At 37.8% G+C, this 27,622-nt stretch overlaps 1 protein-coding gene across 7 annotated transcripts in view; it reads left to right on the top strand.

The window, feature by feature from the left end:
- The window catches only part of COMMD10 (COMM domain containing 10), a 156,908-nt gene that overhangs the window by 15,789 nt on the left and 113,497 nt on the right, over positions 1-27,622 (top strand). For 5 of the 7 annotated variants that reach the window (XM_090131638.1, XM_031604801.2, XM_090131641.1 and 2 more), the window contains exon 5: positions 164-274. In XM_090131638.1, coding sequence (XP_089987764.1) covers positions 164-274 — 111 coding nt within the window. Of the gene's footprint in view, positions 1-163; positions 275-891 lie in introns of all 7 variants that reach the window. The other 2 variants (XR_016461811.1, XM_090131642.1) reach the window with 2 other exon arrangements.

The raw sequence follows: 27,622 nt of genomic DNA, 5'->3' as shown, positions 1-27,622 counted from the left end.
CTACTTGGAGTCCTGGAGAATTTGCAGGATGTGTATTCTATAAGAGTGCTTAATACTTACTTCTAGAGCGTGACTTTCACTGACAAACCATTGATGGATGCTATAAATTGACCTCCCTGTGCTTCTGTACTATATGATTCTAATCTACGTTTGTGTTTTATAGCTTGAAACAATTGGTTGGCAGCTTAATCTTCAAATGTCTGCATCCATGCAAGCAAAGCTGAAATCTCCTCAAGCTGTGCTGGAGCTGGGTGTGAGCAATGAAGATTCAAAGGTAGGACAAATGTTTTTGACAAAGTTGGAATGAACTGTGATGACGACTTTATGTTAGAAGTTTTGAGGAATCAGTTGGAACTCTTGTAATAATTAGTCTCTCTCCAGTGTTTTCATATTTATAGTTTCTGAAATAACCTCTTAAATGATTAAGCAAATGGAGTTGTGAAGTGCTGATGTAATAGCATATACATTAAGTAGATTGTGGAGCTTACAGCTGTGTTAGCAACTGTGGGCTGTGACATCATGGAAAAATGTTATGAAACATGGCTATATTGGATCTGTAAAATATATTACTAGATACCTAGATTCAACTTGTGATTGATACTCCTTGGAATTGCTGCTCAGCTTCTTGCTGCACTATACTGTGTCTAGTCACTTAAGATACCACTTGTCACTCCTAGCCTTTTTTTGCTAATAATGTTTTTATATGAATGATGACAGTGGTCCAAAGCCACAGAAAGCCAATGTTTGGAGATTGTAAAGTAAAGCCTTATATTCAAAATTTTTAGTAATTTGTGGTGTTTCAGTGTCAAAAACAATGAATGAAGCTTTATTTATAAAGCTATGTCATATATTACTTAGCACATAAACATTTATTTACCTTATCTTGCTAAGGTACATAAATTGGAGCCTTCTGTGGTGTCTCTGACTGTTAAGCAATGAAACAGTCAGTACAAAAGAGAAGAAGAATCAGAACTTCAGCTTTTGTGCTGCATTTAAATTGAGGTAATTTTACAAATGCAATGGAATTCCTGATGTGTGATAGGATACAAGAGAATACAGCTTGTATTTGTGCTTTTTGTCAGGACTTTCAATAGAGTTTACTGCAGTCTGTTTTTTTTTTTTTTTTTTGAAAAGTACATCCAGGAACCAAGCAATATTTTATGTTCAAGCTGCACCGAGGAGATAGATATTCAAGTCTGTGACTGTAATTATAACAACACGAGAAAGATGTGGTTTCCATTCCAAGATGTGACAGAGATAGTTCATTATTTTCTTTACAAACAGAATTTGGCAAGTGGATTTTTTTATTTGATTTATTTTGTGAGTTAGATACTTATGTCAGAGTTAATCTTCAGTAATTACAAGCCTAAAGTAGGCTTGTACCTGGCTTTTAGACAGACCAGTGCAATATGAAGAGCATCTTGCTGATAAAATATGTTTCAGACACTAAAATTTTGATGTATCTGTTTTGAGGGTAACTGTTGATTTTGTTTTGGGTGATTGATTACATTCTGATAGAAAGCAAGTTTAAAATTGGATAATATGTACTCATAAGCAGAAGAGCTGAAGATGATTGATTTTTGTGCAGTATTTGGTATCACTGTGATGCTTCTGTGTACTGAGTATTAAATTATCTGGAAATCTGTAGTATTAGGTACTTATTTTCATTTTTCTCCCTAGACTTACATATGTGTCTTTTGAACAAAAGATTTGCATGAGCTTAGTGTACAGGTTCATAATGATTGTCTTCATTTTGCACAAACCTTTTTTATAAAATTACTCATGGTTAGAATAATGTCATTTTTTTTCAAATGTAAAGGAAAATGCTGTTGTAGAAGTGCTTTTGTGGGGTTGGCTCAATAGGGGGCAGTAGTGCTCTTTGTCACAGATTGCCAGCTCTGAATATTTTCAGATAATATTCAGAATCAGTTCTGAAGATAGTAGTTGTAGAGGGCACTAAGGGTTTACTTTTCTAGTCTGTATATAACAGTAGAAGTTTGTCCTATCAACTTACATAATTAAAACCTGTTTAAAAAAATACTGAGCAAAGTAAAAGAAATTTGTCACTATTCCTACTAATTGAAAGTAATTTATACTAATGCTGATGTTTACTGCAAGTAACTACAATTAAAGACCGTTTAAACTATTTTTTGTCAGAACCTGACATTTAAAATATGTATTAAATTATTTTTCCAGTAGTGTTGATCAAAAAATGTGTAGATATACTGATATTTGAGCTTCATGTAATGAGTCAGAGGATCCAGTATTTGAGATGGGTATCTCATGTATATTTTGTCAGCTTCAGATGAAATACAGAAGAGTTACAGGTATTATAATTTTGGAATTCATAATAAAGTTGGGCTTTGTTTCTTTCAGGTGATTTAAGCTGCTAGTTACATTTGCATTGCCCAGTATATACTCTGCTTGTGATTAGTAGTAATTGCCATAGATCATGTGATCTTTTCTAAAGACCTTCTTGATTGTAAAAATTTGCTGTTTGTTTATATTTGGATGTTGAATTCCTTTTGCTTTGGATCTAATGTATGTTTTACGTATGTCATACAAAGCTTGCCATCGTAAGGGTGTTTAAGCACTGGAATGAGAGGCTGCATAGCTGGAGTTGTGGGATGATGACAGTCTGACCCAGGCATGCATCCAGCCCTGCTGCAGGGGAAGTTGGATCTGGGGAGCTGCCAAACCCTGCTTCCCAAACCAAGTTGTTCTGTGATTATAAACTGCTGCACAGCTTGGTGGTTGATGAAATCATAGAATGGCTTGGGTTGAAAAGTGTCACAGTGATCATCTAGTTTCAACCCCCCTTCTATGTGCAGGGTTGCTAACCACCAGACCAGGCTGCCCAGAAATTTGGTATGAGAAGGAAAAAAAAGCAAGCTGTGATTCAGAATGCAATTAGCAGTGCTTAACTACAACAATTCAAAATTTATGATGTTTAATAGTATTTCTAAATCTGACAAAATGGAATTTCTGTGAAGGAGACACATAAAACAAGCTAATATGATAGGGAAGTTGCTTTTATTTCCATTCTTATATTTAAGCAAATAAAGAGAACGTTTAGAAATAGCCACTTGCAACCTGATGTGTTCACTTTTGGATGTGTATGACTGTTCTCTTTGACTGTGTAATTAGGTTTCAAGTTTGTTGAGCTGAAGCACTAGCAGGATCATTTTTTGGCTGTAGGATGAGGTAGCCAGTAGAGGGCGTAGAAATTAGTTCTGATAATATGTACCAATTATGATGTAGATTTGCAAACAAAGACTGATCCAGAAAAATAAGTGCTGTGTATATTAGCCTCTCTATTTGTCCCAATGGTTTGTTTAATAATTATCTGTGTAGTCACACAGTTGTATGTTCTTTCCCACTGTTAATACAGCAATTCCCTTGGCCATCTAGGAAAGAGTTTTCTGACCAGTTGGAGCAATTTCTCATAGCCACAGAAGCCATATACAAAGATTGTGGTAGAGCTTGTAGAAAAGGTCTGTGGGTTCAGAAATGTCACATTATCTGTGCAGAATAACTTCCCAGAGAAATGCGATTAGTAAGAGTGTGTTCTGCTGTTCTTGTTCATTAGGAATATGAAGTAAGATACTTTATCATGTAAGATTCATTACTGTGTATTTTTACAAATTATATACAGTTGGCATTTATGCTTGCAAGTTGTTAGGATAAATTAACTATTGTTTCCTAGTGTTGTTTCTCAGGTCTTTTTTGTAAATTGGTTTCATTAAATACTCAAATTTAATCACAGTTTTTCCTATGGAAGGTATTGCTCTTTTCTTTTTTCCCTCTTCTTTATTTTTGTGTATTAACCACTAAGGACTTCCTGATAGCCTGTCTTCGAGGGAGTTATTTTTCCTTTGAGTGGGAATGCTATGAATAGATTCCTTCTGAGAGTTCATTACTGTTTATTGTATTTCTTCTTTATTCTGACATCTGAAGAATGTTGTGATGTTTTGTGCGCCAATGGAAGAAAGAAATTATAAAAGTGCTGCTTTATTAAATCTGCCAGTGCGATACTTCTGATACAAAGCATATGATATTAAAATATTTCTGTAATCATTTAAATTTATTTCATTTTAATTTCTCTTGAATCTCTGGATGCTTTAAAAGGAGAAAATGACTGTGGAAATCTTTGAAACTTTCTTTTTACTTTGCAACTGTTTATTGAAAATAAAAATGAGGTTTGCAGTTGAAACTGAAATTATAATAGATATTTGTTTGACAGAGGATATGGAAGTCTGGACATCTGGACATCTTAAATTTATTTTTTTTCCTGAAGTGAGAGGCCCCAGCTTTCTCTTTTTTTATCCCCTTGTGGTTTTAACAGACTTTCTGTGCAGTCAGGACTGTGAACAACTCTAGGCCTTAGACGTATTACTCTGTTCACTTCAGTAAGTATGCTGCTTATCTTTCTAAGCTTGTCATTGTGAGTGTTTTCCTCATCTTTAACAGCAAAGCAGAGTAGATGAGAAGCAAAGCTTTTCTTCAGTTGAGCTAGATCTATCCATAAGCTCAGGCAGTAGATTCAGTGCAGCCTGTATAGCATGCAGGCAGGACCTGCATTTTGATGGATGTTTAAGGAAGCATGATGGTGCTTCCACTTCCCCCTCAATTTAACCCTTTTTATTCTGAATGGTAGCACTGTTGGCAGTGGCACATTCCCACTCAAGAGGCAGGAGGAGCAGCACTGAGCATTTGTACATCCATGTGTTCCCAGCATTTCTCCTTCTCAGGCCTCTGCTTTCAGTATGAATGCATTTAGATACTTTTTCCAAAATAGAGAAGTAATTTGTCATGTCTTGGGGGAAAAAAAAAAGGGACGGGGGGTGCAATTAAAAGACTCAGTGGTGTTGGAGGCACTATGATGAATTGCAAACACTAAGTTGTAACTTGCTTCTTGTGTTCATCAGCCGTTTTCTGTTCTAATTAAGGTGTTATCGCTTTCTTTCTCAGCAAACAAGGAAGCTTGCATGTACATACTTGACTTGAATTTAGTGTTTGTGTAATGCAGATTTGCAAGTCTCTAGCAATTGCCAGAAAGATAAGTAGGATAGGTTTCTGTCTGAATGCAAAAATGTTTGAGGGTGAGATTCAAGGGTTTTTTCATTCCAGTTGAGAGGAGATAAGTGAAGGCCTAGATGGCTTCAGATAGCATGGTCCTGGTCACAGTCTTTTTGAACTTCCATATACAAGTGAGATTGCTCCTTTTGGCAAGGAAGATTATGAAACCAATTTTGTTCTGAGAACTAAAATCTAATGAGTTCTCCTGCTGATAAGAAAGCAGAAACTTCCCTAGGACAAGGTTTCAGAGCACTGGGAAACATCTTCATATTTCTAGGAGCTGTGGTGATAATGATTGTAAAATCTTGGGCATGTGGAACAGCTCAGAAAAATGAGCTTGAAATTTATAACTTGCTTCCAGGCTGTCACGTCACTACAGAAAGCTGCTGGAAGTGTCTTTGCTCAATCTTTTAAAACCTGAAATTCCAAACTTGTAATGCACAGCAATTCTTGCATTGGACCGTTTCTCATTTATCTATTATCCTTGATCAAATTCATTTAATTAGAAGAAAAACTGAAGACAGTCCTGAATTTTCAAGCTGCTGAAAGAGCTTTTGTTTTCTTACCAGCACAAAATGGAAGACTGAATAACCTATATCCTGTAAGCTGTGGGTAGCATGGCATTTTACCCAAGAGCCATCTATGAGGTGGTGTGACTCCTGGAATATGTGCTCATATCTGGCAATTGTAGTGCAGCATGTAGTTAACTATTGAGCTCCATTTGTGATCTTAAATGACTGAATTCACTAGCTTATAGTGAAGATCCGTTTATAGGCATTTCTACAACATCCTTATGTTTTGCCTGGCAGTAGACAAAATTTATGAATAAAAGACATAACACATGAATTTACAAACCCTGTAGTTGATGACAGCCTCTGCAAATGCTCCGTATCCACTAAAATACTTACAACTCTGTCTGTATGTTTTTGTTTAAGGTTTAAGAAAAACTTGGTCACTGTTGACAATGTCATGAAACAATGTCCATTTATAGTTAATACTGGTACTCTAATTCTTTTGTACAGGAGTATACTGAATTGTGCATAAATGTGTAGCTTTACCATTGTCAGTCCAATTGAGGAGCTGAAAAGTAGCATAAATATTGACCCACTGCGTTGTCAGACAGAGTTTAAATTTAAGGTGGAAAATAATCAAATTTTGCCTGTAGTTCTGCAGTGGTTTTGCAGCACCTTCAGTACTAATCCCTCATTGCCTCAGAATGCCCATAGGCTGTGTCTTCATTTTCTCAAATCTGCTAAAATGTGGCATCTGTCCTGTGCTTGGTTCTTCTGACACTAAGGTAGGAAGATAAGGTACTGTAAAAGTTGACCTTTCTCTAACAACAGGGCTCTCTTTTATGAAAATAACTGTTCTGCTTATGTCCTCTGCAACAGCGGCATTTACTGTTGCCTACTTCAAATGGAGGTGAGGCAGGGGAACAAAACATGTAATCTCCACGTCACCAGCTTTCTAACTCAGATATTTACAGAGAATACTTCTGTTTTTAGATGTAGTAGAATCAACGTTTTGCTGAAGTTTTAAAAGACAGTAATTTCAGGGGTCACAAAGCATTTAGATATTAGTAAATCAAATGAGCAAAATTTTGTGGCATTAAAATTGGATAGGAGTAGTTGTCTTTTATACTACTTAGCAATTACTCAAGCTGAGAAGAGGTGGAATAGGTTCTTTATAAAAGTTGGAGATTTTTTTTGAAGTATAATGTAGTGTTGGGAAGCTCTGCAGACCTCTAAATGTGGTGGTATCTTTTCTGGGTGAGACTGGAAATGCTGCTTGGTTCTCTGTATTCAGTTTCAGTTCTTCCATATTTAAAATGATGAACTTATTACTGTTCAGCAATTGCAACTTGGACAGACTTATATAAAGTACTGCTGTCTATTAATCCTTTATTTTTCCTTTGAGGGGTTCTAAAGAAGATAAGTTGTGAGAGACATGGGAGTATTTTTATTTAATTGAAAAAAAAAAAAGAATTGTCACATGTTTTCTCAGTGGACTTATGCTTCAAAATACTTCACGTTGTCTAGAGCCAGCAGTGTTTTATTTCCTTGTATCTGGTTCCCCTTTGAAGTGGATGCCTTCAGAGTTTGTTGGAAGAGATAGTATTGTCTTCTGCAATCACCATTATCTCTTGTGTTTTTTTTGTTTTTTTTTTTACTGCACAGGTACTTAGGGTACAGCCAATTTCTTTGCTTCATGTTACTGTCATGGTAGTTTGGGAGTAGTCCTTCCCAGGTGGAAATGGAGGAGGGAGTCTCATATTGACTTATCTTCTGGTAGGTCTACCATGTTTGCAGTACCCTAAGAAGTTAGAAGGCCTTTACTTAAAGAAAAGTAACATGTGAAATGGAAGTGTTAAAAGTAATTTGTGTATATGCAGATTGTTTTATTTGAAGTTGTGTACTGTAACTTGACTATACCTCCAACTTCTGTAGCTGCGACACAGAAGTGCATTTCTGGGGAGATGCTCCAACAAAAGGTAGGTTAGTGACTTTACTAAATTAGACATGAACTGCTGAAGAAAACTGACAAGAGTTTTATTTTCTTGTTTTCTGGAGTATTTCATCTGTTGCTTCTTTGATTAGTGCACCAAAAAAGCATACCTACATGAGCTTCTTTGTCTTCTTACAGCATCCCATGTATAACATCTTGACTTATGAGATTTTTTTTGTTATACTTCATAGTTGTGTCCTGAATTGTATGTATGTTTGTCAGTTCTGAGCATTAAACACGTGGATTAGATTGGAAACTGATGATTTTTTTTCTTGTGATAGAATTTTTCAGCCTATTATGCAGTGAAGGGTAATAATGTACAGGAAGGCACAACAGACATGAAGCAGTCACTCAGCCTGTGAATGTCTATCTTGGGTTGCTTGTGCAGCTTCTGAAAAGCCTAGCTGCAGTCTGACATTTTAACTAATGACATCTTAAACAAACATTTAAGTTTTGTAGTATTTCGGGCACTTGTTTTCTTGCTGAGTGTCATGCTAACTAGGGGTTAACTTCTGCTTTAGGAGAAAAAAGCCAGCAACCCTAATTCACATCAAATGGGTCATTTTAATCAGTCACCATTTTTTTTTTTAATTCCTTTTGACAATCAGTAACTTTCTTTATCTTCTGTAGTAGTTGTCCTAGTTGCTCTGTTTCTTTCATTTTGTAAAGCTTTTTCTTTTTCTTCAGCTTTTCTGAATATTAATTGATTTTCCTAGAAGGAACTGTGTGTCCTGACAAAATAACGTTTCAACATCAAATGCAGTTAAGGAAGTCCTCACACTGACACTGTGTGTGATGTCTGCTTTGTACAGACCAGAGTTGACACTTGAAATTATAGATCTCCACTGTGTATTTGCTGGCAGTCCACTGTAGGACTGACTATAATGACATGCCTTTGAAATCTTTCTGACTGTTCTTAGCTGCTATAGGATGTCTATTGTAACTGACGGAAGTTATCATTTATTTTATAACTTCATTTATTTATGTTACACAAACATCATCTTACTTTTACAGTGTCAAAAGCAGAAAAGTAAAGTTGAGCTGAAAGGATTAAAACTTGGTGAATAATTGTTTTAAATAAGTTGTAAAACCTAAGAATGCTTAGCAAAATTGATTTCACTTGCTCCTCAATTTTCTTACATGTAGTGGATTTTGATATTTTTTTCCAACTTGTTTTCTGTCTTCTCCATCAAACTCTAACTCCCCATCAGAGAATGAACACTGGAATGGCCGTACAGAGCTTCATTTTAATTAACAATTTTATATGCAGAAAAACAGCATCAGCTTGAGGGTCTGCAGTGTGTTGCTGGAGTGTGGACTATCAGGTGAGCTGTCTGCTGCATCTGGAACTTGTATGACCTGTGGAAGAGACAGTGGGGAATTCCTTGTCTTGGGGGCCAGTGAGTTCAGCTGGGAGCAGCTGTCTGCACTTTCAGTGCAGAACTGGTGTTGCTAAATTCACAGGCATGGGTTTTAATTGTGCAGTGCCTTGAGTGCTTTTGTCAGTATGAAACTAAATAATTGAGATTATGCTTGAAAATACGAGTACTTGGCCATATTTCCCTTTCAGAATTTTTCTTTCATCCTTTCCATCATAGTGCTAGCTACAGAAACCAAAAGTCTGCTGTTTGAAGGATTTCAACAAAGTGTCTATACATTATGATGAAGTGAGGACATTATTCATGAAACTTTAATTCAGGTTGGGAAATTATGAATTCTATTCAAGTGTTTTTACGATGCAGCTCCAAGGAGATAGCTGATTTATGCCAGAATGTTTTGCCAGGTTCGCACATAGACTTCTGCACATTGCAAAGCTGTGCAGATCCTGCATCTGGTTGCTTTTCCTATATCTTTGCTGTCCCTCTAATGTGTTTTTGGATAACACACATACAAGTATTTTCTTCTTAACTGTATTAACACCAGGACCAGAAAGGGCTATTTGGGAGTGGAAGGATGGCAAGGGCAGCTACCAGGCAAATCCACATCTTTTCTTTTTTGGGCTCAACTGCTTCCCCATTATTTTAGCTAATTTTTTGTCAGTGTGCAAACTTCTCAGATTGCCAGATTGGGTTTCCTAGAGAAGTAATGTGCATATTCTTGAAAGATTACGGAGTGAGCATCTCCTGTGTTGCTAACATCTGTCCTGCTTAAGGGAATAAACACACAGTATATGCTGTCAAACAGGATCAACACTGTGAATTTGACATTGCACAGGTGTCTGTAACAAGGCTGTGACTCCTTTTCCAGTCATGCTTTGGGTGGAAAAGGGTAGGTCACCACCATATACAAGGGCAGCAATTTTCACTCTTTTTTTTCTGTTGTTTGTAAATGAGAGGAGTCTGGTATCTGGAATGATGTGGCATCTAAATTTGGCTTTATATGAGTGTTTAGCTAATTTCAAAAGCTGCTATGACAAATGACCTTTTTTTCTAGATAATATACATGAAATATGACCGCTTTTACAGGAAAACCACAGCCCACAGTGTGTCCTACAGCTCCTGAGAAAATCTTTTTCACTGTGATTTTTATGAAATCACTGCTAATGAAATGACATATTTTGAGGAATGCACACTTGCTAGCAAAGCAGTAATAGAAAGAGGTTTCAAGGGGAAAAGGGAAATATTTTTTTTCCATAAGGAGACAGATATACTAAGAATACATTTTGAAGCCTTTTAGTAATGTAATTACAATACAAAAATATACAAAAAAAAAAATAATAAACATGCTTGTCTAGCTTGAAATTTATGCATGAGATGAAACTGCTGGTTTTTCCTGACCCCTAAAGCTATGTTTCTGAACTTGTAAATATGTAGTCAGAGTAACTAAGCTGTTCAGTCACCTCATGAGACAGAGTCATACTGGTTGGTCAAGTGGAAAAGAAAATTGTATTGTGATGCTTTCTAAATGAGCTTATGGAGTTCTCAGTAAAGGGCATGAATCTTTCAGCTCTCTACATAATGAAAACTTTTTGAGAATTGCTTTATAGAGTATATTGCTTTATATAGTGTTTCTAAATGCTTTCTTTCCTTAAGAGTGTCAGGATTAGTCACTGAGTTTTTCAGTAAGAACTGATAGAAGGTGTTTTGGATTACTACTTGTGCATAAATGCAGGAAGCGGGGTTTTAATGAAGGTTGAAGAAGGTGGATTATTTTTGTCCTCTTTCCTAGCATCAACAGAAAGAGTTGGGAAATGCTTATACTGGAGGATAAGTCATGAGATTCAGAATCTGACAGCAAAGCAAGTTTGCAGGGACCAGATCTGTAGGCAGCTCTGGTCTGTGAATCTATTTTTTATTAGGTTGGTACTTTATTAAGGGACATGGTTTAGTGGGAGAATATTGGTGGTGGTAGGTGGACAATCGGACAGGATGATCTTAGAGGTCTTTTCTGACCTTGGTAATTCTACAATGCATGGTTCAGCACTTATGGGTGCACTTGCTTCCTTCATGAGTTGCAGAAAGATATTGTTCACTGTGTTGGCATAGCAAAATCCCATGCTCAAGCTTTCTGGAGGATGCAGTATGATGCAGTATGTTAGGGGTCTCCCACTGGTGAGTTAGGTATGCTCTCATACCTAGCAGTCCTAGAGGTAGGTTTTCAGTGTAAAACTGAGTACAGAATACATTAGGTATGCAGAGAAGTTCAGCTGTGTGTTGTCTTCCTCTTCCCAATGAGTCCTAAATAAAGGAGTTTGAAAATCTGACTGCATGCCCTTCAAGATAAATACCTATCTTTGTCCAAAAACAAGGGCATAAACATTAAAATATTTAATGCAGACATATGAAATGATTGCTGTAAAGGAAAAGGGTCACTCGAAGATTTAGAGCGCTTAAGAGGAGAAGGCTGATTTGAAGTTGAAATTTAAAGGCTAAAAGAAATGTATCTGTAGATACAGAGAAATCTCTCTTACAGCAGGCAAAAAAAATCCTGAGCTGTTTTCCCTTATTTCTAGATCATTTTGCCTCTTTACTTTTACCCTTCCTCTTTTCTACCGTACCATCTTCACAGAAACAAACACTTAGGAAGTCTTTGATAAGAACACTATAGATTCCAGAAGCTCTAATATATATTTTCAAATACACGTTTCATATAACTGGTATCACTTTATTTTTTCATCGTCACTTATTCTTTTTGAATAATAATTGATTAATATATTGTTACAGTTATTTTCCTTTGTTTTTCAGACGTGCTGTACTTATCTTCTGTTGCTAAAGGTAGTGTAAAAATAGTGTAGTACGGTATTACTGCAAGGCAGATGTTTAGACAGTGTTTAGACAGCTTCATAGTTCCTGGATGGCAGTATATTCCTATCAGTTGTACTTTTGGAGGCTAACATTCAGCATGTTCTTGACTGAGCCTTTTAGCTTGCTGTTACTAGACACATTTCAGGTTTAGAATAGAAGACTGTTGGATGAAAACTAAGCTGGCTTGCAGATAGTGTGATAAATCTTCGAATCATAGAATGGTTCAGATCCCATCATGATGGGATCACCTACTTCCAGCCTCCTGCCATGGCAGGGTAGCCACCCACCACATCAAGCTGCATAGAGCTCCATCCAACCTGGCCTTGAACACCTCCAAGGATGGGGCATCCATAGCCTCTCTGGGCAGCCTGTTCCAGCACCTCACCACTCTCTCTGTAAAGAACTTCCCCCTGACATCCAACCTAAATCTTCCCTCCTTCAACTTGAAACCATTTCCCTTTGTCCTGCCATTATCTACCCGTGTGAAGAGTTGATTTTATGAAATCCTGTCCCAAAAGGGATGGGAGAGTTTGAATGCTGTAGAATCTGCATGCTGGTATTGCTTATGGAAGCAGTACACAGTACTGTATTGGTCTACCAACAGGTCTAATACAGGTGCAGAAATCTTTTGCCTTTGTATGTGTATGAACTATGTTTATACACTTGTATTTCCTCACAGCTTGAGAAAATTAAGTTATCTTTTGGCTTTTTGGAAATAAAAGTTTATAAAAGGTTTGTAATTATATGGTGTCCCTCTTTCTCTGTGATAGGCATCTAATTCTTATTCTTGCATTAAAATACTCTTTGTAAGTTTTCTTAAAGTATTTCTGACATCTTTACTGAATATCAAGTACTTGGTTTGGAATATGTCAAGGGGAAAGTCATTGCCTGGAGAAACGTTCTTTGTTCCACAAAATTCCTTTAATGACTTAAACTGTTTTAAAAATGACTGATTCGTTTTTGCTGATTGTTACTAACAGAAGTGCTGCACTTTTGCACAAATATTGGCTATGAACATTATTATTTAAGGTCAGGCCTTGCTGTCTTTAAACAATGAAGTAAGAAGGAAGTGGTGCTTTTAGAAACTGTGGAGAGGTAGAAACTGGCTGAAATGATGCACCCCAGAGGTGGAAAGTGGTTGGGTTTCTATGTACCCCCAAATCTGGTACAAGGAGCCAGCTGTGTAGTCTTCTGAAGGTGGGATATCAAATAATCGAGAAAGTGGTGGCTGATTCTCATCCCATCTGTCTTTATCCCTCCCTCCCCAGATCCATGCAGGAAGATGTATTCTGTACGGAAAACCATTAGCAGAGAGTATAAGCTAGAATATAGTAATGTATTAGCAGAAAGATGAGGTGAGATGGCCAGAAGGATTTTTGCAGCTTTTTTTTCATATTGTAACAAAATCCCTGTTTAGTTATTTAACTTACAAGTTGTGTGATGTGTAAACAATAATAAAATGTTTTTTTTGTTGTAAAATGTTTTGTTTTGTTATTCTGGCTGCTGTCTATGCAGACCCTAGAAATCAGTTTGGAAAGAAGCAGGAAAAACTTAACCAGAAAAGAGAGCATGAGAAGGGTGAAAACCGGCATTTGAAACAGGCTTTGCTGATAAAGGGCACAGCACAGCATGGGGTTGCATTTCTTTGGCTTTTCTTGTTATAATTCTTATCAGAATGTTTGAGATTACTTTATCCTGGAGATATAATACAGGCTCTAAACATTAACACTGCATAACTGTGATACTTACTTAGATGAAAAAAGTCCAAAACACGTCACTTGTCAGGTGTCTTTCGAAGCCAGCACAAAAGCATTAAACTGATTGTAGAGATAAGCAGATACGATAAAAACATTAAAAAGAAAACAAAAAACACCTCCAACTGCTCCAAAAAGAACCACTCTCAAACCCTTTTTTCTTGCAGCTGTTGAGAAATGTATTTAGTCTTCATTTAAATCCATAGAACCCCCAAACATTTCATTTTCATCTGATCTAGGTCTCCCTGCTTGAGCAAGGAGGATGGACCAGATGACCTTAACCACTTTGTCATTCTGCAGTAGGTGGAAGAAAGACTGCAAAATAAAATTCACTACTCCTTCGGTTGTGCCAGTATAATATTTATGAAGTGACAGAGCAAACCAGAATAGGAAAATGAAGTAAAACCATTATACATGAAGGTTTACTAGAAACTGTGGCTGCTTCAGTTTCGAGTAGAGGGAGCCCAATAAAAAATGCACTTACAGAAGAAAGTGGACTGCGGTATGCAGGTAGTTGCAAATGGGAATGCTGTGATCTACCAAGGAAAGTACAGCTTTAAACTCTGTCCTTAACTGTTGTTAAATTGTTGACTTATCCTTCATAGTCACTAGACTCATGCTTTCCAAAAAGAGTGTCCTGTCCCAGATCTTGCAGTCAATTTAAGGCTAGCATTTTGGTTCACAGCTGTAGATGAATGTACACCCTTATTTAAGAAGGGCTCATAGTTAACATATAGAGACCGGGAATATTGTTGGTAAGATCTAAAACATACGTTATTCATTGGAAGGAATGACAAATGTGGAATTTATTTAGGTTGATGAATTTGCTTTTCTTGTTAATAAAACCAGTGAGATGAAGGGAATTAAGTATTTCAAGAACTTGTAATTTAAAAACCAGGAAATTGCCAAACTTTTTTTAATCAGTCATGTTTGTACATGTTTGTCTGAAGTGAATTTGATTGGATTCTTCTGCTGTTATTAGTTGTGTCATTTATATGTTCAGTCTTTAAATAATATAATCTCTACCCCAAGCAGTTCAGAGTCAGGAAGAGTTTTTTGTATAAAGTGTGCTTGTAAAGCTGGTGAGCTTATCTCTTGGTTCTGTAGTTGTTTTTAAGGTCTTTTGTTGTTGTTGTCATGAACTGAAGAATACAGTACAAAGAGTTTGATTTGTAAGTGATGTACATAAAACTAAAATTTACCAGGTATAAAATTACTAGGGTAAGAAATTGAGAGGGAGAAAAATAGGATAGGGAGGAGAAATTGTAGATATTGTAGAAATATCAATATGGAACAAATTTAGAGTAGATACTATACATATTAGTAACAAATAAAATAAAATTGTTAAAATAGTTTTGATTAAAGGATCAAGAGTGACAGGGAATGCATGGAATTGACTGAGACAGGAAATGAAAGGCTGAGGAGCATAACCTGACTTAAGCTGCAGGAATTAGCTTACCACTTTGTTTTCTCAACTAATAATTTATGGGAATCAAGCTAAGGAAATCATAGCAAAAAAAGATGTTGCTTATGATGTATATATAGAAAGAGGATACGAGAAAGCTGCAAAAAGATAAAAAGTAATACAACCACAGCTGAAACACGGAGACTCTGGCGGGAGATGATGGTTATTGTTACCAAAAGGACTTCAGTAACTAACATTTTAAATTCGGTTTTCAAGTTGCAGGGAAGAAAATCAAACTGAAAATGGCAAGTTAAATTTGGAAGGAGCAGTTTTTGTGGTTCTGTGGTTGGAATGTTTAAAAAAGATGCAAGTTTTCACAGGGAGCTGCTTTTAAATAAAATCTTAGAAGTAGATATATTCTGGAAGCTGTTAGGGCTTGAATAAGGGTTGGAGATGATTGGGCCAGATGACCTGGATCTCATTTCAGCCCTTTCTAAAAAAGAATTCTGAGGTGGTTTGTTAAATTTTCCATTTTGATTAATGTGTTAAATTGTTCAACTGAACTTTCATTAGAAATGTTACTTACCTGGAGTTTTACAGAAGTGATGTAGGATTGCAGATCGGTCTTTCAGTGAAATTGATTTCCATTAAAATTATTCAGTCCCTACTGGAAAGTGGAAAAAATAATGAGTTGTTCATAGCCTGACAGACTTGGGCCCTGTGTCAAGCATTAATTAGTACTACTATAGTTATTGTAACCTGGCATAATCTTAATTACGTGAAACATGAACAGTAAGGAGCTATTTGATGAGAATGAAAGTAATAAAATAGAATACAACCAGTGAGTGAAATAAAGGATGAAAAACAACAGTAGTACTGTGTCTGGAGTCCAAATTTTGTGGTATTCCTTGTTTAATATTACATAAAAGATAGTACATGTGCAAATATTTGTGATTGCAGTTGCTCTGCATAGAACTTGTAGGGCAGAAAATATTTTGGGTCTTGGATTCACACCTCTTGTCATTTTTATGATTATTGTCTTGGTTTATTTTAAGAGTATTAATACAATTCATACTTCCATTTACAAGAAAGGGAGCAACGAGGGCCCTGGGAACTACAGACCCTTGAGTCTTACCTCTGTGCTTAAGAAGATCATGGAACAGATTCTCCTGGATGACATGCTTGATCACATGAGGAATGGGCGTCTGATCCGAGACAACCAGCATGGCTTCACCAGGGGAAGGTCATGCTTAACCAATCTGGTGGCTTCTATGATGGAGTGATGGCAGTGGTGGACAAGGGAAAGGCCTGGACTTGAGCAAGGCCTATGATGTGGTCCCCCCACCACATCCTTATCTCCAAATTGGAGTGGTGTGGATTTGATGGGTGGACCACTCGATGGATAAGAAAGGCCGCAGACAGAGGCTGGTCATCAATGGCTCTATGTCCAGGTGGAGGCTGGTAACGAGCGGCGTCCCCCAGGGGTCTGTCTTGGGACCGGTGCTCTTTAACATCTTTATCAATGACATCGATGATGGAATTGAGTGCACCCTCAGCAAGTTTGCTGACGACACCAAGCTGAGTGGTGCAGTTGACACAGTGAAAGGAAAGGATGCCATTCAGAGGGACCTTGACAGGTTAGAAAGCTAGGCCCAGGTGAACCTGTTGAGCTTCAACACGGCAAAGTACAAAGTTTTGCACTTGAACTGAGGAATCCCAGGCATCCGTACAGATTGGAAGGGGCGGTCCTTGAGATCAGCCCTGTGGAGAAGGACCGGGGGGTCTTAGCATGAGCCAGCAGTGTGCTCTTGCAGCTCGGAAAGCAAATGGTATCCTGGGCTCCAGCAAAAGAGGGGTGGCCAGCAAGGACAGGGAGGTGATTGTTCCCCTCTACTCTACTCTTGTAAGGCCCCACCTGCAGTATTATGTCCAGGTCTGGAGCCTCCAGTACAGGAAAGACAGGGAGCTGTTGGAGAAGGTTCAGAGGAGAGCCACAAAGATGATCAGGGGACTGGAGCACCTCCCCTGTGAAGACAGGCTAAAGGAACTGGGTTGGAGAAAAGAAGGCTGTGGGGTGACCTCATTGCAGCCTTCCAATACCTAAAGGAAGCCTACAAACACGGGGGGGAATCAACTCTTTGAAAGGGTAGGTAACAGCAGGACAAGGGGAAATGGTTTTAAGTTGAGGGAGGGGATATTGAGGTCGGACGTGAGGGGGAAATTCTTTACAGAGAGAGTGGTGAGGTGCTGGAACAGGCTGCCCAGAGAGGTTGTGGATGCCCCATCCCTGGAGGTGTTCAAGGCCAGGTTAGGTGGGGCCCTGGGGTAGCCTGGACTGGCATTACATGTGGAAATTGGTGGCCCTGCATGTGGCAGGTTGGGTTGGAGATTCATGATCCTTGAGGTCCCTTCCAACCCTGGCCATTCTGTGATTCTGTAATCCATTTTCTTTGTAAGCTGAGCGCTATTTCAAAGCAAATCTTTTTTCTTTGAATCTGTAATCTGTCTTCATATTCTACAGTGTAATATGTCATCAGTAGGACATGGAGATTGTACCTTAAAATCAGTTAGCAGGGCAAAAGTGATTAAAAGTGTAACGTTTTACATGCTGACATTAACTTCCTGTGTTGTTCTGCATTCAGAAAATAATTAGTATGATAGGTACGTGCATGAGTAGTTTTCCTAAGAAGGTCTGAAATTCATGATTTTTAAAAACTTGTCGCTTTGTGTCAGATGGTGACTGAGAACGAAGAGGCTGGGCTGCCTGCTAGGAGAGGTTTAACAGTGTACAAACTGCAGTCTTGTGTATATATGGTTGTTTTTGATACCAGCTGCAGTATGAAGACTTATAAAACCAGACTGCACAAGCCAACTATTAGACAGAATTCACATTTAGATTTCATAAGGTGGAAGGAACAAAAAGATTATAATATGTTGTGCTGATAAATGTAGTAAGTCTAAAAGGCTTGTAAAAAGCTTTTTTTTTAAATATAGCTTTGGTATTATTTTTAGGCTAAGTCTGGAAACAGGGTTTTGCTGGGATTTTTTTTTCTTATTTTAGTAGTGGTGTTTTCCCAGTGCATGTTGCTGCTTGGTTTCACATAAAAGCTGTGTCCTTGCTTGCAGTGTGCGCTACTGATAAAATATGTTGTGGTTATTGTAGAACATAGCATAGGAATAGTAGCACAGTTGATTTCTTTGCTTATTTCATATAAAAATTATGATTTATTTAAAAGAAAATATCATGCTCTGGAACATCTTACCAGTTGCTTCTAATATGTGCCCCTACCCTCTGAGATCTTATCTGTTTTTTTGATCCACTTCTTAAATTGGACTTCTGAAAGGTATTGGAAATACAAAATTAACCCTTTGTTTGCTGTAAGGAAGTCTTTGCAGCGAAGCAGGGATCTGGACATCCTTTTTGTCTCTAATGGTGCTCTCAAAGGCAGGACAGGTTTTCTAGGTGTAACAACCTATTCAGTAGCAGCCAATTGTGAGTTAGTGGTAGAATTATGTTTTTAATAGAATGCTTTTTTGAATAAAGCCTGCAATTCTCATATATTGTTTTTAGTATGAAATTTCTATTACTGAATTGGTTTACAACAAAAGAGAAGTATTTGAATTCTTTAACCTGAAACGGACTTGTGTGTGTGGAGGTGGAACATTAGCCAAAGATTGCGCAGCATTTTGATGGTGAATTTAGGAACACAGTCCAAGCACTGTCTACTGGGCTACAGGATTTCTTAATTCTGGACCTTCCCAGTACAAGAAAGACAGGGAGCTGTTGGAGAGGGTCCAGAGGAGGGCCACGAAGATGATCAGGGGACTGGAGCACCTCCCCTATGAGGACAGGCTGAAAGAGCTGGGCTTGTTCAGCCTGGAGAAAAGAAGGCTGCGGGGTGACCTCATTGCAGCCTTTCAGTACCTAAAGGGAGCCTACAAAGAGGAGGGGAATCAACTCTTTGAAAGGGTGAGTGACAGCAGGACAAGGGGAAATGGTTTTAAGCTGAGGGAAGGGAGATTTAGGTTGGACGTCAGGGGGAAGTTCTTTACAGAGAGAGTGGTGAGGTACTGGAACAGGCTGCCCAGGGAGGTTGTGGATGCCCCGTCCCTGGAGGTGTTCAAAGCCAGATTGGATGGGGCCCTGGGCAGCCTGGTCTAGCATTAGGTGGAATGGTTGGTGGCCCTGCATGTGGCAGGGGGTTGGAGATTCATGATCCTTGAGGTCCCTTCCAACCCTGGCAATTCTGTGATTCTGTGATTCTCAGCAGAGGGGAGCAAGGGTATTTATAATGTGATATATATATTGAAATCTGAATTATTGAATGCTATCATATCACTCTGGAACAGAAAAGAAGTATGTCTGAGACACTGTCAAGAGCTCAAAGGAAGAGACCCAGGCATTCTTTTATTCTCTTCTAGTTTTGTGCTGTAACCACTCTTCACATCTGGATTGTATTGTTGCAGTTTACTCCTTTGTGTTTTATTTGGCAAAACAAACATAGTACTCACAGCATACTGGTAGGTGTATGGGTTTTGACAATTATGGTAGTAATGGCATAGTTAGAAACAGTGTAAGAGAAACTTCAGATTTGCATCTCAGTGTGGCTGTATTATGTAAAAACAGGTTCTATAGAAAAGTGAAGGAAGAGGTTGATAAAGGATTGAGCTGTGCTAGTCCTGAAATTACCACAGTGCATTCCTTTCCCGGTTTTGTACTACCCATTTGTGGCTGCAGCAGCACAACAAACATACAGGCTTTGTTTGAGCTTTGTGTGGTATAGAGGTTCTGGTACCTTCTGACATAAATGAGCAAATGGGCATAATTTTTAGTCTAGAGTCAACCTAAAGTATAATCCTGTTTTTGTATTCCAGGCATAGTTCACTTCAGTTATTTATTTATGCTCTCATAGGGTTATCAAAGCAATAGAAAATATTTCGCAAGGAGAAGGATTCCCTACGTGATGGGAATCTTTGTGCATTATTGTTCATCTTACCGTTGATTTGTTTCCATGTTTGCTAAGGCCCTGTGGCCAGATCCTGTACTTAGCTATACTCTAGGTACTCTACTACCACTGTGATCAGTTTTCTCTGTTTCTGCTGCCAATTTCTTTCAACACGATCATCTGAAAATCGCTTACTTTTTGAAAGTAAAAAGCTTGTGTATTTTATCTATATATGTATTTTTTTAATGATCAAGAGATTAATTATTCCTTGTGTTCCATTGTCCCAGCACTGGCCTGATTTATTGCACCATGCCCATGACACCCATGGCTTTGGAAAAACCATAAAAATTTCACATGCCCTCTGCTCTTCACCCATGTCATTTTGAAGGACTTGCCTAATCAGGCAAGTGACAGGGAGCAGAAATATGCTTATGGATAATTAAAATTGTGTTGTTTTTTTTCCTTCTTGGAGTTACGTTTAGTTCAGAATAATTCATTTGCATTTTGGGAAGCTAGGTTTTGTAATTCAGATTACCTCAGTAACCTGAAGTCTGTGTTTGGAACATTGGTTTTAATAATTGACACTTATATTCATTCCCAGAATACATTTTGGCCCTTTTGCAGAAATGAAACAGGGAAATAAAGCTTCTTCAGTGCAGCAGTTATTATGAGCACAGTATGAAATCCACATGTGTTTGTGGAGGTGATGTAATAGCTGTCTGTAGGAATACTGTTTTACTACCAGGAGGTAGTATTAATTGGTACTTAGGGGGAGGTAAGCCCATGTGTTTCATGAAGTATTAGTGTTCAAGAAAAGAATACATGGTTAAGGGAAGTTTTGAATAATGTGCGGACTGTTAGGTTGAAATTAACCATTTTCTGAGTGAACAACTATTTTTTAATACACTTTCACTATCAAGGAGCCATACACCAGAAGGAAGTTGCAGCAACAGTGGTGTATTTGGTGGAGAAACCCAAATATATCTTTAATTTCCTGCAAAATCATATGTGTAGTGCATTGAGTGGAATAATTGCATGCGGTACTGCCTCAAAAAAGCAGTTTTCTCTTGTTTACCCCCTTATTGTGTCCTCCTCAGCTTCGGTTACATAACTTGTTAAAATCTCCTGAAGTGCATTGCTGGAGGACACATGCAGAGACTTTCTTTCCTTAATGAAATACTACAGCTGAACAACAAGAGCTGCACAAAAGATTTTAGTGTGACATTGTTTCAGATGTAATATTTTTCCTGGTGTTCAAGCATCTATCTTCGCACATCCTGTGTTTTTTTAAAGAGTGGTAATGTAAAAGGTTAAGGAACACTTTCACCTAGAGCTGTGTGTTTCTGATGAACTCCCATTTTCCCATAGCAATTTCAGTAACCACATGCTGTTTTACAGGAAGAGTGACTTGAGGATATTGCCTGATTTCTCTACCTCCCATGGTAAACCTTCTGTTTGTTTTGTGAATTTAGTAGTCAGAGGTGCATGATAAAACTTGCTGTCTCTCACTTAATGACACTTCACAGCCAGTAAGGCTGCCAGACTGCTGTACAACTTTCCTTTCTACCACAGTAAGCAATGTGGGGGATCATAAGTTATTTTCTTTCCTAATCCGTTATATTGACTGTAACACTTAAGTCTATAAATAGATAAGCACAATAAAATGAAAGGAGTAAATGGAAGATCTTCACAGCTCTAAATGGTCTAAAGAGAAGAAGCAGCTGTGGGAAAAGTGCAGGAAGAACCAAGTCAAGAAAATGGAGTTTTCAGATGAGTGAAGCATTAATTACAGAGTTGGGAGAACACGTTGAGCTGCATTTATCATAGTAAGTTTTATTGGAAATATATATAATTTTCTGGAGGATAAAATCACACCAGAGGAGCAAACTGAAACCAAGTGTTTCAGCTTTCTCTAGTGGCACCAGTTAACAAAGTTGGGACACTTAAAATAATTTGTGTTGTTCTGTGCAGGACAGTACTGAATCAGAAGTCCTTTAATAAGTGGCTGACCCAACTGCTTTAAGGGTAGGGGATGAATTTTGCTCACATACTGAAGTGACCTACAGTATCAGTTATTTTCTTCTGATTATGGAGTTTTTAATTTCCCTTGTGTGTTTTTAGTTTTCGAGTATAGAAATTCTCTTTGAAATACCCTCCTCCCTGAAGAATAGTCAGACATCGAGGACTATTTTAATACTTTTGTTGCCTTTTATTTCCAAAAACTTTTACAAAAAAAACCCCATCACTGTTATCAGAGAATCCACGAATGTGCCCTAATTTGAGGTTTGTGCACAGATGCTATATACCTCACCATGTGAGCAATATATGACTCAGTGTTAGAGGAGCAAAAGCAGATGTACTTTTGGAGGAGATAATTACAACAGATGTGTAAAGTGCTCATAGTGCTGCAGGCTTTAGTATTTTTAATGTGAAATTTTCAATTTGCTTTTTTCTCCCAGGGTTTCAGGTGAGAATCTCAGGTTTCATTTCTTTCAAAGAGGAGTGAGCTCTCCATCAACTGGGACGTAAGTCCCTCTTCCCGTTGTCCAAAAGGACAACCTTCAACCATGGTTACTAGATGGAAATAGAACCTGCATGCTTGTTTGCAGTGCTTCTTTTGAGGGCAGATAAACCCACATTGCTGTTCTTAAATTACTCGTAGGAATTCAGCAAGATTAATTCTCTGCTGGAAAAGAGTAAACCTTTTATTGAATGAAGAAAATGGTTGGTAAAAAAAAACATGGAATTTCAGTCATTCTGACTTCTAAAAATTGAGATTTCAGTTTTGGGATTCTAGCTGCATGTTATTGCTAATTTGCTTCAAATAAGAAAAAAGAGTATTAGAGTACATTCATAAAGTATATTAAAAAATAAATGAAGATTTGAGCATCGTGACATCTGGAAGTAGACTACTAAAACCTAGATGGATGGTATTCAGATGTTGTCAAGTCCAGTATGGTTTTATATAGCTATCTGTTTTACTTTCATTTCCAATCCAAAATGGTCATAAGTCTTTTAAATGTAAGCAATCAATGCATGAGTACCTATTCCACTGGGAAATATCTTCATTGTAATCTGTCAAAATATGTTGGAGATATTGGAAAAATAACTCCCTCTTAAACCATGACTGAAAAATAAAGTATTAGTAGTTTTAGATGGGTGAGAGTAAAGCTATGTCTTAGATGTGAGAGACTAAGATACTACAAGTTTGAGCTGCACATTGAAAATAAAAAGGGGATTGCTCTGAAAGCAGTGCCTCCTATTTTAATGTGTTGGCTGATGACATCAGAGGTGGATGTTGGTGGTATGGCAGCAGAGGCTGAACCTTCACATCAGTATTCTGTTCCATGTTGTTGCTGTGTGACAGATGGCAGCAAAGGGGCAGTCTGACAGAATGGTGTCTGACATGGAAGTGCAGATGAAGTAGTGGTGTGTCATGCAATTGCTCCTTGTGGAAAAAAATGACAGCCATTGACATTCATTGATGCTTGCTGAACATTTATGGAAACCAGCTAATGGATGTGTGAGCACAGCGTGGTGATAGGTGCTGCATTCCAGCATTGGTGACTGCCATGTGAAAGACAAGCCATGTGCTGGATGGCTGTGCAGATTTTTATGACTTGCACATGCAGGCTCTTGTTCATCCCTGGCAAAAGTGCACAGCTAATGGCGATGACTGTGTTGAAAAATAGTGTTTCATAGCTGAGAATTTGCTCTATCAAGTGGTGTTATTGTGCTCTTTTTGTAGTTTCCATGGAAATAAGTAGGAGGTATTACTTTTGGAGTGACCTACGTATACATAAAGAAAATTGCATTTAAAATCTGTTTATCTCAGTGCAGCTTCTTTGCAGTTTTGGGAGCAGTTTTGTTCTGAAGAGCTCATATTCACACTTGCACATTTGGGCAGCAGATAATGCTCTTCCATATTCTGAATGCCTGCTTCAGATGTTTCTTCCTTGTTTGAGCCACTGCTTTCTCTGTCCTACAGGTGGTAAAATGTTAGAAAATTAACTTTGTCATCCAGCACCACTAGAAACATGAAAGAGACAATAGTGCATTTAAAATGTTCCTGTTCAAAATATTTTCAGTACAATTAAAAATCAGTTTCTAATCAAAGCATAACAGAAAGTTAAACTGACTCCTGAAAAAAGCAGTGCATGAAGCAGAGCTGCCTTCAGTCAGGTTTATCAACACACCTAAGCTTCTTATCTCAGTGTGCACCTTTTGCAAATGCATACATTTGTTTCATACTTACTTCTTCCAATTACTTTAGCAATTTTCTAAATGCCCCTAAGCATTGGTTTCTGTATGAAAAAAATCACTCTTCTACAGTATGTGCAGCTGAAGTAGAGTTATAGGATCATTAGCTGTTTTCTATTTTAGCATGTTCTACAGTATTTCAACTTAATTAATTTCAGAACTCTGTTTAAAAGAACACAGCTATATTTTGTATCCATTGAAGTTTTCTCGTTGCTTTTAAGTTTTCACAATATGTAAGACAGAAAACTTTGTAAAGTTTTGCACCAAAAGTAATATAATAAAAACGTTTACATAAGCTCAATAATGAAAGAAGAGTGCAATTTTGCAGGTTGTTCCTTGTGTATTTTTTAAGATTGCATCTTTGACTTCCACGGTACTCTTGATAGCAGTGAATGAAATATTTCTCTCAAATAGCAAGAAAATACAGTGTTCAGCACAACACTGATTGTAACTTTGGTATTCTAATATTGTTATTCTGGATTTTATTCTCGGTTAGCTTCCTGTCAATTCTCTTTTTGTTGGTAGGAAATGTCACTGAATATAACTGTTCAGTATTTTTCTTTGTATCGTGCTCTTGTACTGAGCTACTTGTTAGCAACTAGCTGTCATCTCTGTCAGGAGTTGTGTAGGATTACTGGAGTCTGGATGCCGTTTGCAACACACCATTGCATTGTTCTGTTGTTCTGTACACCACTGTTCTTTGCATCTCCTGTATAATCTATCTATATAGATATATACATATATATCCTATATTGTTCAATTTTCCATTGTTCTGTTCACCATTGCACCACAGCATTGTTCCATGCTATCTTGGAAGCACTGTGTAAGTCTTTACGCCAGAGGGCTAGTCCTTGGCTGATGTACCATGCTGTCTAGCCCAGTGCCTCATACAGTGAGGTTACTTTTCTGGTGCAAGGTTCTTCTGTGCTGTCACTTTGTGTGCTTTTAGACTGTGCTCTTTGCTGCAGCATTCCTGCTTCTGGGATGAGTTTTCTTCCTACTCTTTTCCATCCCAAGAAAGAGGAGTAGTGCGAAGGAAGAGTAGCGTTAATAAATGTTTTGGTTCAAGCTAAAAACTGAGCTGTGACATTTGCAGTACTTGAGACTTGTGCTTAATCATGGATAGCCGTGTTTGTCGCACAGAGAACCGAGCATGTGTATGCTAAGGTTATTAAAAGGCAAGGTAGAATACTGAGAGAATGTGGCACCTTGCTGTATGTTCCTTCTCCTTGTTACACACTATTGTATTCTACTTCCACCATAGTCTTATCTGAGAGTAATTTCTTAAGCTGAGTACTGAAATAGTGTATATATGAGATGCTACAGGATCAGGGACTATGGAAAGGCAGGAACCTTGCAGTGGAAATGCATACTGCAGATAATTTATCACAGCTTTGTGATGGCCTGCTTCAAATCTGGATTCAGGGCATGACAAATGACTTAAGAAAATAGAACCTGTGATTGACAGTCTGTCAGATGGTGTTGGTTGTAGTGGTCATCTTAGGGTGTGGACATCTACTCTTAGGGAACTAGACTAAGACTGTACTTTACATCCCTGCTAAAGCTGTTGGGTATTAGTGACTTCAGACAATGTTAATGGTTACTGTGATCAGATAAAGCTGTCCTGTAATTGTGTTACTGAAGCCTCAAGTTATTGAGAAATTGAGGCAAATGGAGCATGCTATGGATGGTGGAGCTCAGTTCTGGCGCTCTGCAGATCCATGCTCTGATTTAACTGACTGTAAGTGCCAACTTTGATTTCCACAGCATAGGGCACCCGGATAATGTCAGTTTTTAAATTTCTGGTTGTTCTTCTGTAAATTCTAATTAAAGCAAAATGTATTTTCCTGTAGCAGTGCCTTTATGATTTGTGTCGTTTGCCACAAGTTCTTCATATTTTCTTAGAATTTAAGAGTTGGACAAAAGACTGTGACACTTTCAATGTCACTTTTGATTTAGAAGTTTGCTGTATTGTCTTATCTATTTTCCTAAATTTTCTTCTTTTTTAAAAGACTGTGCCATTAAAATAAAAACTCCTTTCCTCATCTGTTTCAAAGCTAATGAGAAAGCCCTACTGGGAAAATTATACATGGTCTCCACATCAACAAGAATATCTTTCCCAGGTCAGCAGCGGGAAAAATTGTGGTGAAAAAGAAAATTGATAGTTAGTTTTTAGAGATTATTTTTAAAGGTAATTTTGGGGTGTCAATTTTTTAGAGAAACATGCTTATTCAAATTGTCATTATTTCTTATTCGTTATCACAAAATCCTTAATAATGCTAATTAGTGAACTGAGTAAATGAAATAATCATATAATTTTTTAAATGAGTGATTTCTAGAAAAGCAGTCAAAACATCATTATGTGCTGAGGCTCTTGTGTCCTTCAAAAAAGGTTAAAATACATTTAAACAAAGAATGCTGTTCAGCCTCAGAAGACAAATTGCAGATTGAAAGAGAGAGGTCAATGCTCAGGACGCCTAATACACCAGCTCTATGTGAAGGGCTGTTTGCCCATAGAATTGAAAAAGAATCCAGCACGTATGCTGCTTGGTCTAATTATAACGTTACAGATGGCCATTACATAAGGAATGCCTCTAAATCAATATTCGCCACGCAGAGAGGCTTCTAAGTATACCTGATGCTGAAAGAGCAGCAGCTCTCTCTGTTTATCTCCAGGAGCATAGTGCTTGAAGAGAAATGCATATTCCCTTCGCAATCACTGCACACCGTTGTAGTCTCTCTTGCACTACTGGATATTTGCAGTTGATTTTCTCTATCTGATCACTGGTTTCCCTTCTACTTATTTTTGTTTTTACTTTATGCATGCATCAGGACTGGACTGTATATTAGAAGGATTTTATTGAAAATGAATTATGTGCTCTATTGTTAGAAGTGAGAGTACAGTGATGCAGAGACCACAGTGTGACTGATTTTTGTTGAAGGGCGGTGAACCTAGCTGGAAGAGGAGTAACATACAGAAGCATTAACTGCCCAAATGAAATTTGCCTCTTATGAAAGCTATCATGAGTTTCTGCTAACAGAAATAATGAGGAGCAGTATGTTAGCACGGTATCTCCAAGTATGTGCCTTAGAAAGCTGGAAGGAAAATTCCCCAACAGTGGTTGAAATTGGAACAGTTTAAGTTTAGGGATAACACAGGATTAGACATGGAATGTGTCTATACTGTTACAATACTGACTAGAAAGCAGCCCCCCACACCCCCTGACCTTTCTTGTATGGCATGGGTAGTAGCTATGGAAGATGCTTATGGTTTTATCAGTGGTCCATGCTGTTCATGTTTTAAGCTAAGACTGGACTTCAGTGTCTAATCTCTATCACAGTGCACACATAAAATAAAAAATCATATGCTAATTTGCCTTCTAAACCAGCATTCCAGGTTTGGCTTTCACCAGGGCTTGTCTGTGTGTT

This window comes from Phasianus colchicus, chromosome Z (assembly GCF_987193195.1).
Source record: "Phasianus colchicus chromosome Z, bPhaCol1.hap1.1, whole genome shotgun sequence".
NCBI lineage: Eukaryota > Metazoa > Chordata > Aves > Galliformes > Phasianidae > Phasianus > Phasianus colchicus.
The sequence above is the reverse complement of the archived record's forward strand: the minus strand, read 5'-3'. Positions and strand labels throughout refer to the sequence as shown.